We start from the raw sequence: 12,175 nt of genomic DNA, 5'->3' as shown, positions 1-12,175 counted from the left end.
AGAAGATCTTGGAGCCCCTTCACTATTGGCCATGTGACAACCCTTTATACGAGCAAAGGTGGACTTTAGAACTATCTATGGAGCATGGCACCTTGAAGCTTGGCACTCTATTCCTGAGAGGTGATTTATACACAGCAAAACAGCTGGAGGAGATGAAAGTATAAGAAGTTTTTCAGACTTCTTTCTCTATCTAATAAGACTTTTGCATCTTATGACTTCATAATGTTTCTACGGGAATACAGAGGAATTCCAATTCAAGTGTCCCATAGAAGTGTCCCATAGAAGAAAAGTTATAGTCAAAATTCTTCCAAAGGTTACCACTCTCAGTTTTCTTAAATATAAAAACCAGACAAGTTACCTCATAAGAGGTATAAGGTGGTGCCATAATAAATCTTATTTATTTATTTACTGCCTCCTCAGATGGAGGAAGTGGATAGTCTCCATTTTTACTTGGATGGTTGGAGAAATTCAAGAAAGGGAACCTCATTAGCAGAGGAACAAGAAACCAGTCCAGGCTATGTTTGAATATTTATTACTTGATCTTATCTTGAATAGAAAAGAAGGGCTCTTTGTTTAAAACACTTCTGGCTGCTGTCTGCCCCCTTGGATTTCTGAATCTTCCCTTCATTGCTTTATAAATACAACCTATTAATTGAATTAGTGCCTTGTAGAAAGAAGTATGCTTTCTCTGAACCCTAAGGATGCTCCAAAAGTGGTCATTAAAACTGGCAAGAGAAACAGCACTATAATTTCATTTTACACATAAAGAAAATGAGTTCGGATTAACTGTATAATCAAGCAATGAATAACTTAAAGAAGGGCTATGGCTGGGAGACCAGGGGGTTTTATTCTGACTTTGCCTCTAGTCAGAAGCCCACCTTAGTTTTCTTATGTTAAAAAGGGGTCAATGGATTAGATCAAGGGTGGTACCCTTTTCTAGTAAAGACTCAGATAGTAAATATTTTTGGCTTTCTGGGCCTTACAGTCTCTCTGCAACAATTACTTAACTTTACTGTTAATGAGTGAAAGCAGCAACAGAAAATAAGTAAACAAATAAGTGTGGCTTTGTGCCAATAAAATTTTATAAAACTAGGCAGAGGGGTTGGATTTGGCTCGTAGATTGTAGTTTGCAGATCCCTAGACTAGATGATGTAGAAGTTTCTTCTGTTAATATTTTATGATTCAATTTGTCTTAATAGCAATGCTATTTCCCAAGGAAAGTTACCTTGATTATCCAATCACCAAACATGCAGTTTGTGAGGTCTGTAAGTATTTTTCTGCTATTTGTTATTAACAATAGCCAAGATATGGAAACAACCTAAGCCATCAATGGATGAATGAGGATGTGGTTTATATATATAGTAAAATATTATTCAGCTACAAGAAAGAAGGAAATCCTGCCATTTGTGACAACATGGATGGGACCCTGAGGGCATTATGCTGAGGGAAATACATCACATAAAGACAAATACTGCATGATGTCATTTATACGTGGAATCAGAAAAAAAAAACGGAACTAGTAGAAACTGCAGAATAGTGACTATGGGGCTAGGGGGTGGGGGAATTGAGATGTTGGTCAAAAGCACAAATTTGCAGTTAGAAGATAAGTTGTAGAGATCTGATGCACAGTGATTATAGTCAACAATGCTGTATTATATACTTCGAAGTTGTTGAAGGACTAGATCTCAAATGTTCTTGCCACAAAAGATAAATGATAATGATGTGATTTGATGGAGATGTTAGCTAATGCTGTGGTAATCATATTGCAGTAAATATAAATGTATCAAATCAACAGGTAGCTCATCTTAAACTTACACAATGTAATATATCAATTATACTGCGATAAAAACAAGTATTTTTTTTTGCACCTTCTCTACCCCTTCTTCCTCCATTATTGAATGCCTACTATGTGTGTTGCAAATACAAATTATTGCCTTAATGTCATTCTGTTCAAGATCTTGCGCATTAAGGATTTTTGTTGTTGGGGGTGGGTGGGGAGCAGAATGTATGGGAACGAAGGTGTACAAAGGTAGGGCGCATGAAAGTAGCTTTGGTATCCTGGGTGGGATGGCTGTTTGGGGGTGAAGACTCAAGCAAGTGGGAAAACTCTTGGAAGGTGATCTTGGACCTCAGCTGATCAAAGGGTCAGCTTTTGCTGAACTGAGCAAGAACTTGAGTAGGTGGGTCAGAACTGGCAGCAATGATAGACTGTGAAGTAGGATTATGGAAGGGAATGTGTCAATTTAAGGGAAAATATCTCATTAAAAAAAGTGTAAATATTGGTGTTACTGTGGCCTCAAGCCACACCCAGGAGGGCACACTGCACTGACTCCCTGGCTGGAGGACACTGGCTGCTGGCCCGGGAAGATGCTTTATCTTTATCCTAACTTCCGGGAAGTTTAGGAAAAATAGAATCTGTTGTGAGTATCCAAGAATAATGAGCAAAGGAAGGTCTTGCTGACCTTTCTGGGAGCTTCTTGCAGGAAAGGAAATAACTTCAACTCCACTAACTTTTAAGGCTTTCCCTAATAAAAAAAGAGTAGAGCAAATAACACCAAACGTTATTAGATGGAGAGAGATCTGAGTGCTTGAAGCGGATGACAGGCTGAAAGAATATAAGATTCTATCATAGTTACATAGGCCAAAACATTAATAAACCAAAAGAACCTAAAAGAAGTGTAGCTATAAGTCACTCTATAACTCTGTTCTTAATTGGCCCTGATCTGCTGGGATGAGTTGCCATTCTTCCTCACATTGTTTAGGGGGGTCCTTGGGGCCACTTTTGGCTGAGCACATCCTCGTGACACTTTCACATGGTGGCAGATACTTTTGTGGATTTTTGTCTATGATTTAATTTTGCTAATATGAAGAATAGACAAGGCTAGAAGGGAAAAGCTAATATATTTTGACAATTTGAACAATTAGAATGGGCCGACACAGGAATCAAAGACTCAGCATGTGCGTTGTTGTGGGGGAAAAGTTACAGCTAATAACTGCAGTTGACAAAACAGAAGAACTTTATTCAAGCAAAGGGAAGTTTAGGAAAAATAGAATCTGTTGTGAGTATCCAAGAATAATGAGCAAAGGAAGAGAAGCAAAAGGAGAAATCTACGTCATGTCCTACTGAACACGGATGTAAATTTAACCTGTGTGCATGGGGGAAATGGTTAAAATTAGAGCAAAGTATTCCTGATTTCCACAAATGAGCACATTCTTTCAAAAATTAGTAGGTTTTATGAGAAAGTAGATTTTTCCGTGTTTTCTACAGGAAATTATATTTGATTCAGTGTAATAAGGAAAGCAGTAGAAGAAGAAAATTGATATGCTAGTACTGAGATCATGTGAGAGGCAAGGAAAAGTGTGGGCGTGAAAGAGAGAAGAGACACAGGAGTAATGAGAGAGGGGTAGAATGAATGGCACAGAACCTTATTTATATCCTAAAATAATGATTTTTTTAAAAGAACAAATTTATGGCATAGAAAAACCAAACAGTGACATTAGAATCCTTAAGGCCAGATTCGTAAAATGTCTGATGGGCCTACTTAGAAGCTAGTACAATGTTTTAGTTCTTAACTTGTTAATTTTTCCATGACTGTAAAGATCATCTATCATAATGTTTAGTTTGATGAAGGGTGAAGTCATCAGCTGCCTTGTGCAAAAATCTGGTATTTTATGCTTTACTACTCCCAGGGGCAGGTCATGTCTTCCTGCCCCTGCCCCTCTGCAGCTGTGGCCAAGCATGGAGCCTTCTCACCCTCAGAGCGGCAGGCAGCCAGATGTAGCCAGTTCTTAGGATGAGACACAGAGAACCCCAGAAGAAGCGATGCAATCACCTCTGATATTTTCATTTACCCCTCTCTGTTTTTGGGTATTCTCCCTCATAGGGTCCCCAGCTAAAGACCTACCAATCAATTTATATTCTAAAAGGAGCAACACCCTCCCAGATTCTACTCATCTTCTCTGATAGGCTTGTCAGATTCAGCAAATCACAAATAATTTTATAGTATAAGTATGCCACGTGCAACTTTGAGATATACACTACACAATTATTCACTATCTGAAATTCAAATGCAACCCTAGCAACCCTATTGTTGGAACTCCAGGAATCTCCCAAGTATCTGGGAAAGGTCTCGGAAAAGCCAGATGTCCTGGCATGTGGGGTGAAGAGCACAGCACAAGAACTGACAGTAGGAGGTGTAAGCAAATTGTCTCTCAAAGGACAAAGGCACAAATCCTCTGAGAGGGAAGCAGAAAAAAAGCTGTCCTGGAGTTTCTTGCCGCTTTATCCACGGCACTGCTCCTCCAGGGGGAAGGAGACAGCCGGTGGCTCTTTTCCTTCCCCTGGCACTTCTGGGCAAGGAGGTGCATACTGTGTATTTAACGAGCGATTTCAGCACAGGAGAACAGCTGGCAGGCGGCGAGACTGTTAGAGCGAGCAGTAGACTAGATGGTGGGAGAGCGTGGGGTGGGGGTGAAAATGGGACAAGAAGAGACAGTGATACGCTATAGGCACAGGGCAGATCTTCAAATTACAGTTACTGCATGAACATAAACACAACACAGAAATATGCCCATGGATGATTGAAATTTTTTTTTTTCCATTTTATAAGTCAACCTTATTTGTTAACCTCATCTGTGGCTGTTCTTGTAGAATTTCCTGATGAGCAAGAATGCACATCCACCATTTGGCTGGAGCCAGCCAGCTGAGGACAGAGTTGCTGGCTCCCTGTAGAGCCTTGGAGTCTGTGAACTCTCTGGAAGCATCCCTTTCTTTGATCCTGATATCTTAGCTTGCGTTGGTCAAGAATGAACTCTCCGTGTTTAACCTCTAATGGTTTCTTACATATTGCTACCTCAACTCCGCATCTCTAGTTAGTAGGGTTTTAACTCAGGTTTGAGGACCTATTACTCCCCAAGCCTGCAAAAGTTCTAGGCTGAATGATAATTACTGGCATTTGATGCACTTAGAATTAAAATTAAATGCTGCAATAGTCTGGCACAAGCTTTTCCTTGTAATTTATTCATTATTATTTACCATGACTCTAGGTTTGATATCTTCCTGTAGAACTACTCTGTATTGGAGTTACATTGAATTCAATCATATAGTTAAGCCTAGTTAAGATGAAGGGGATTCTCTTCTTGGACCCAAATATTATAAAAAACCTCCAACACACACACACGTTGGCATATATAACCCATAGCTGTATTTCTATGCAGGTTTCGGTGTCATGGAAACCAGTAAAACTCTTCTGTGCCTCTCTGCTTAAAATCTGATAAAAATACAGTTCAACTGCATCAACTGAACTGTAGGTTAGAAGGAAAAGGAAGTGATGTATACATAAGACCAAAGGTTTTAAAATAATCTGTCTTCATTATAATGAAAGAAAACTCATTAGATGTTCAACTAATATATCTGGATCATCTGTTTCTTCCTTATTTTCTTAGTGATATTTCAGGTCTTTGGGGGGTAGTCATTTTGTGGATATCTTGCAATAAAAAAAGGCATTGTAACTGTGGGATGCTCAGCAATGGGGGGAACCGATTTGCTTAAGGGTCACCCCTAAAGGTCAGAGCCTGACTGTGGCCAGCAGGAGTTGGTGGGATGTGTTTGCTGGCTGCTGGGACAGCTGTGTGGGGATCTTGGGGAGACCCCACCTGCCCCCTTGGCGCTGTCCCTTCTGGATCTGCAGTTGAAGTTTCTCTGTTGATGCCAGAGGTGGAGGCAGAGAGGACTGTGAAGGCGGCCCAAGCCTGGGGACGGAGGCAAAACCGTTCTCTGTAGGGCACAGGGGGGATTTCGTTACTGGCGACTGCCCGGCGACTGCGAGGACACCGTGTGCCGCAGCGGGGCTCGGAGCGGGGCCTGCGGTGGCCCTGGGTCGGGTCGCGGTCGCGGGGGGGGGGGGGGGGGGGGGGGGGGGGGGCGGGGACAGCCGCCGCGCTCACTCACCGGTGCTGCTCTGAATGGTCCTCACGGTGGTGGTGGTGCGCGGCGGGGAGGAGGACCTCAGGGACACGCACTCGTCGTCCTGCGAGCAGCCCTTCTCGATGGCCCGCACGTAGCTGTGGCTCCGCATGCGGAAGCAGCCGGGCATGGGCAGGTCCAGCGCTTCCACCGCCTGCGACTCCAGCTCGCTGAACACCGACTCGCACACCGACTCGAACTGCCCGTTCACCTCCATCTCGCTCACCTGTGGGCAGACCCCGGTGCGTGACTCCTTCTCCCCCAGGAGCAGCCCGTCCCGCGCAGCTCCCAGCCGCACCCTCCAGCCCTTGCGCCCCGAGAGACGCGTTGAACCCCAAAGCATCCTCTCCCCTCTGTGCTACCATCCACAGTGCAACTGCATCTCGCTTGTGACCTCACACCGTCGATTCCATTTTAAAGAAAAAAAGAGCGTTATTTCCCCAGTGGAGGAAGCGTGGGGCTCGGAAGTCCCCGCCAGGGCCTGCCCAGGCGCTCCTTCCCTGTCCTGACCCACGCACACCCGGGGAACAAGTTCAGTCCACCGCCGGTTTGGGTATTTCAGCGCAACGCTTCTAAGCAGAAGCACTTGAGACCCTAGTATTTTTATTCTCGTGCTATGGAGGTGACTGGCTTGTCAAATATTTCCAGCGTCGAAGGCAGCTTCGTTTAGTGCAAAGTATGGAAACAGGCCCTATATTTTCTGGCAAGAGACTCTCCTTCTGCACAAAAATAGACCAAACCCAGATATGTCAGAATCTTGAAAAGCACTATGGGGATTTTCAATCTACACACTACCTAAAGAAGTTTCACTCTTTATACAAAGCTGATAGGGTTCACAAATTATGTGTCTTAAAATCTGCCAAACGAAGTCTTTGCTGTTTTGAGGAAATTAGTTTTTATTTGCTTATGTTCCTCGGTACATAACTTTCATTGGGTTTGAGCACCACCTAAAAAAGAAAACAAATAAACCAGACCAGGTGCTCCCGTTAATTTCTCGCAATTTTTCTCATACCTATCTGGTTTGATAGGTAGGGGAGCATTCGTCAAATTTCTGCCACCCTCTAGACTTTTATGTTTAGTTTCCCTAATATTAATGAGTAATTAAGAATTTAGCAGATTAAAAAAGAATTTAGCAGATTAGACCATAAGCAAGCTTAGAGCAAATACTGAAAATGATTGCAATTACTGACTGTTTCTTCATTTTGTGTTATCTGAGGATATACTTTGATAATGGCAAATTTCTTTAAACTTAAGATAGAGGTGACCAATTAATTACCTTTAGGCATATCAAGTAGACAAAGATATATTTTTTAATGATTCTTTGAAGCATAAAATAGCATTTTCACATAATTTAATCTAATTTGACATAAAATCCCTCTGTTTTCAAGGATAATAATTGTATGTGTCCATATTAAAAAATACACATATATCTCCTTGTTTTTAGGAAATACTTGGAAATGCTTTCACAGGTAAAGGGACATGCTATTTGCAACAAACTACAAGATCGAGAAAGTGAGCAAATGAGCCCAAAGGAATTTGAATATGAATCTGGGACAAGGATGTACAAGAGTTCTTTGTATTTTACAAGGAATTCTTCTGTGAACTTGAAATAATTTCAAAGTAAAACCGTATTTACGTGTGTGTATACATATATACATACATATATACTTTATTAGATTTTCCCCTAGCAAGCAATTTTCCCCGTCTGCTCAGAGGATATATATGCCCCCTCCCCTGTTGTTTATAAAAATTGGACCATAAAGTAAATATAATTCTGCATTCTGTTTTCTTGCCACTTAACCTTCTATATTGAACTTATATCTTAATAGGATTCTCCTTCATTCTCTTCTAATCTTTTGTTTCTACTATATACAAATACAGAAAACCACACAAAATAAATTATAACTTCATTAATTATAATAAGGTAAACACCCTTGTAACCACTACCCAGATCAAGAAAGAGCTTTTCCTGGCACTCCAGAAACTCTATATGCTCTACCCTAACGATAATCCCCATCTTTCCTCCAAAAGTAACACTACATTGAGTTTTATCTTTATAAAGAATAATTTTGTATAAGAAATATAAATTTTTATAAATTATGTAAATAATGTAAGATTATTATATAAATAATAAATGTATTATATAAATAATAAATGTATTTATTACAATAAATAATAATGTAAAGAATTATTTTCATAAGGAAATGCTTGAGTTTTTTTTCACTCATGTGTATCCCTGGACCCTATAGTTTAGTTATACCCTTTTAAAAAGTTCTATATATCTTTTAATTCACTTTTAACATACAGGTCTCCCTTCACCCATTTTTAAAAAAAGATTTTATTTATTCATGAGAGACACACAGAGAGAGGCAGAGACATAGAGGGAGAAGCAGGCTCCCTTTCGGGGAGCCCGATGCGGGACTTGATCCCAGGACCCCAGGATCATGACCTGAGCCAAAGGCAGATAGAAGCTCAACCAATGAGCCACCCAGATGCCCTATCTCCTACCCATTTTTTAAATTACAATTTATTTAGTAAGCATCTGGGTTGTTTGACCTGTAAAGCTTCCTACAGTCTGGATTTGCTGATTTCATACTCATGGTAGGATTTAGCATGTTCGCCTGTCTTTTGTATTTCCTGAAAACTGTAAGCTAGATCCGGGGGCTTTATAAGATTCAGATTCAATCCCTTTGGCAAGACTAGAGGTCATGTGTTCTTTTATCAGGAGACACATTATGTCTGGTTGTCTCTCTTTTTATGTTGTTAGGAGTCAATTGTGCTCCAAGCCTACATCCATCAATTCACTGGGAGTTGTAAAATGGTGATATTCTAATTCCGTCATTACTGTAAAAGTTACTAGATGGAACATTTTTATAAATAAACGCTTCCTCTCACATTATTTGGTTACTCAGTGTTTTAGGTCATATAGAAATGGGAGAATAAATGTTTGTTTTTTTCCCCCTTGTTTATTTTCAAGATAATAAAAATTTTCCCTCTTATCTACCAAAGGTGATCAATTAATTTTTCAAAATATCAAAATGAACTCCTAGATTTAAAAAATATTTCATGGTTTTAAGTTCACTTCAAATTTGAACTCAAATTTGTCTTATTTTTAACTGGTAGGAGCCTCTTACGTTGACTCCTGAATCCTTTTGACAAGAAACTAGTAGTCTTTGATAGCTTGATAGTCCTTGATAGCAGGTATGTCAAGGCATTCTAAACTCGTCTTAAATCTTTCCTGTTCAGTCCTGGAATCAGTATTTTTTCAAAAAGCCCTTCTTCTTTCAGTGGGAAGTGTATCACAAGAACACAGTCTGGGCACCAGGAAGCTTCATTGTCATTGCTACTGGGTTGGTCACTGTTCAGTGGGCAAAACTAGGTCTTTCAGTGGGAGTACCTAGTGAATATGTCCAATTAAAACTCAGATTGCAGAGTTTTAATGTAATCTATCTATCTATTTAAAGATTTTATTTATTATTTGACAGAAGGAGAGAGAGCACAAGCAGGGGGAGAGGCAGGCAGAGGGAAAGAGAGAAGCAGTTTCCACCCTGAGCAGGGAGCCTGATGTGGGGCTCAATCCCAGGACCCTGAGATCGTGACCTGAGCTGAAGGCAGATGCTTGACACTCAGGTAGTCTTCTAGATTATATTTATCCTTATGCCTCGATCTCATACTAAAAATAAAATCTCTATTCTCGGGGGGCATAGGGAATGATAGTATTGCGAGAGTTTACAATTATTCATTTGTTTCTTCCATAACATATACATAACCATCTCCGCACATGAATAATACCGTGCCCACGTCAATATTGGAAACAGTTAACAATTCCTCTGTGGGTACGTATGCACTCTCCATTCTTTCCTCATTTAAAACAGTTGTACTGTATATACATTGCAGAGCACATAACCTACATGTTCTCTCCTGCTTTAGCCCTCATTTAGTCTCTTATAAACATATATTTAATGCTTGCCACTACACTTTTCATATAGACAGATTATTCTTTTTCAAAATCCTACAGTTATGGGTCAAATAGTTCTAGGTGGCTTATAAAGGAAAAGAGCAAATCCCTGACCCACCTTACTTTTCACCACCACCCTCCTGCCCCGTCCAGATTCTCCCTCCCCAGAGGCAATCACTTTTAATTGTTCCAGCTGGATCTTATGGTATTTGCATCCATATTCCCCAAAACTTGCTTATGTGAATGGTTGCTACGTTCATAGACCTCTGATAAACCTATGTGGTTTCCTTCCTGCCTTTAAAGCATTACCCTTGGGGCCTCTGTTTCCCTATTGCAATCTATGGCTGCCAAGCACACTGCTGTCCTGGGAGCTCTCTTCCCTATCACTGTGGGGGTGCCCTTCATTATCTTGACTGTGGTAGAGTCCCTGTCTCCTCTTACTTGTTTTATTCCATCCTTTTGGTGGAACACATCTTCCAGTGCTTTCCTGGACAAGGGGGCCATCTGACATTGATGGAAATGTCTGTATTCCACCCCCACTGTTAAGGAAGAGTGTGCTTGCATTCAGGATTCTAGTCTGGATCCCTTCTTTCCCATGTTTTCAGGCTTTGCTCCTTATCTCTTAGCCTTCATATATGCTAGAGTTTGGGAAAGTAAATGCCTTTCTCATTCCTGAGACTTTCCATATGAACTGTTTTTTTTTTCTCACCCCTTTTTGAAAGCTTTTTAGGATTTTGTTGTCCCAAATGAGCTAACGTTTTACTATGATGTTCCCCATGTGCACATTTCTCCATCAATTATGGTGGGTAGGAGATCCCAGGGTGGCTCAGGGGTTTAGTGCCTGCATTCGGCCTAGGCGTTATCCTGGAGTCCCAGGATTGAGTCCCGCATCGGGCTCCCTGCATGGAGCCTGCTTCTCCCTCTGCCTGTGTCTCTGCCTCCCTCTCTCTGTCTCTCATGAATAAAGAAATAAAATCTTGAAAAGAAACCAAAACAAAGAACAATTGAGGTGGGTACTGGGTAGGCGCTCTCAATCTGCAAAATCATGTCTTTCAGTTCTGGGACCATTTCTTGAATTATTTCATTAGTAATTGCATTCCTTTTATTTATTTTTTCTGGAACTCCCACTAGTCAGATATTAAAATCCAAGAAGCTCAAAGAATTCCAAGAATAAAAAAACACGAGAAAAATACATCGATGCATCATAATTTCCAAAGCAATACTGGTAAAGAATGAAGCTGGAGGACTCACACTTCCTGATCTCAAAACTTACTGCAAAGCCACAGTCATCAAAACTGTTTCACATTGACATAAAGACACATATAGACAAATGAAACCGAATCGAGAGTCCAGAAATAAGTCCATACACCTATTCACCACTAGTTCTTATGTCTGGTCATAGGGGTTGTCTAAAGCTCATTGTCTAGTAGATTCCTCAGGTTGGGCTCATGGAAATGATGTTTCCTATGTTCATTTATGCTTATAATAGTTTGCCTATGCCTTTTATATGAAAGTCAGTTTTTTGAGGGTGTAAAATCTTTTCACATTATGCGCTCTTGAATATAAATGTTACTCAGTTTTCTTTTGTCATAAACCATTGTTAAAGAATCTGATGAGAATTTTTTTCTTTCAAATTTTAATTTAAATTCTAGTGAGTTAACATAGAGCGTAATATTGGTTTCAGGAGTAGAATTTAGGGATTCATCAATTTTTGTTCTTTTTAAGTCACTTGCTTTGTCTAGAAGTCCAAAGAACTTTGTTTTGTTTGAAATCAGAGTCCTCTAATTTTATTAGACTATGTTTCAGTTATTATTTTGGGTCAATCTCAGGTCAATCTTAGATGTAATTTTGAAACATCTTTTTGTTTCATTAAAGTTTTCTTTAATGGTTCTTTGCTTTTCTTCTTCAGGGAGGTCTATTATTTATATGTTCAATATTTGCCCAAAATATTTATCAATGTCTCTTGAATTCTTTTTACCTCTTCATTTCTTTTTGATTTTAAATATTTCCCTGCTTTTTAGATTCTGTTTTCTTAGTGTATGAAATGTCTCCCATCACTTGCTTCTATAGTCCTTCTAGTGTAATAATCTTCATTTCTGAAATGATTTTTTCTTTTACTTCTAATTCTTTCCTGGGTTTTGTGACATCATTTTTAAAATTTTGAAATTAAGATATATCTTTTTCTTTCATATCCTATATCATGTTCTTAATGTAGTTTAGTGCATTTTAAAATATAGTTGACCCTTGAGCAA

The 12,175-nt window shown here is 39.9% G+C and overlaps 1 protein-coding gene across 23 annotated transcripts in view; it reads right to left on the bottom strand.

Annotated features, from left to right (window-relative positions):
• The window catches only part of DLGAP1 (DLG associated protein 1), an 867,925-nt gene that overhangs the window by 173,220 nt on the left and 682,530 nt on the right, over positions 1-12,175 (bottom strand). For all 23 annotated transcript variants that reach the window (XM_072734994.1, XM_072734998.1, XM_072734996.1 and 20 more), the window contains one exon: positions 5,951-6,191. In XM_072734994.1, coding sequence (XP_072591095.1) covers positions 5,951-6,191 — 241 coding nt within the window. The remainder of the gene's footprint in view (positions 1-5,950; positions 6,192-12,175) is intronic.

The sequence above is a fragment of the Vulpes vulpes genome, chromosome 13 (assembly GCF_048418805.1).
Source record: "Vulpes vulpes isolate BD-2025 chromosome 13, VulVul3, whole genome shotgun sequence".
Lineage (NCBI taxonomy): Eukaryota > Metazoa > Chordata > Mammalia > Carnivora > Canidae > Vulpes > Vulpes vulpes.
Note: the sequence above shows the minus strand (reverse complement) of the source record. Positions and strands in the feature narration are given on the sequence as shown.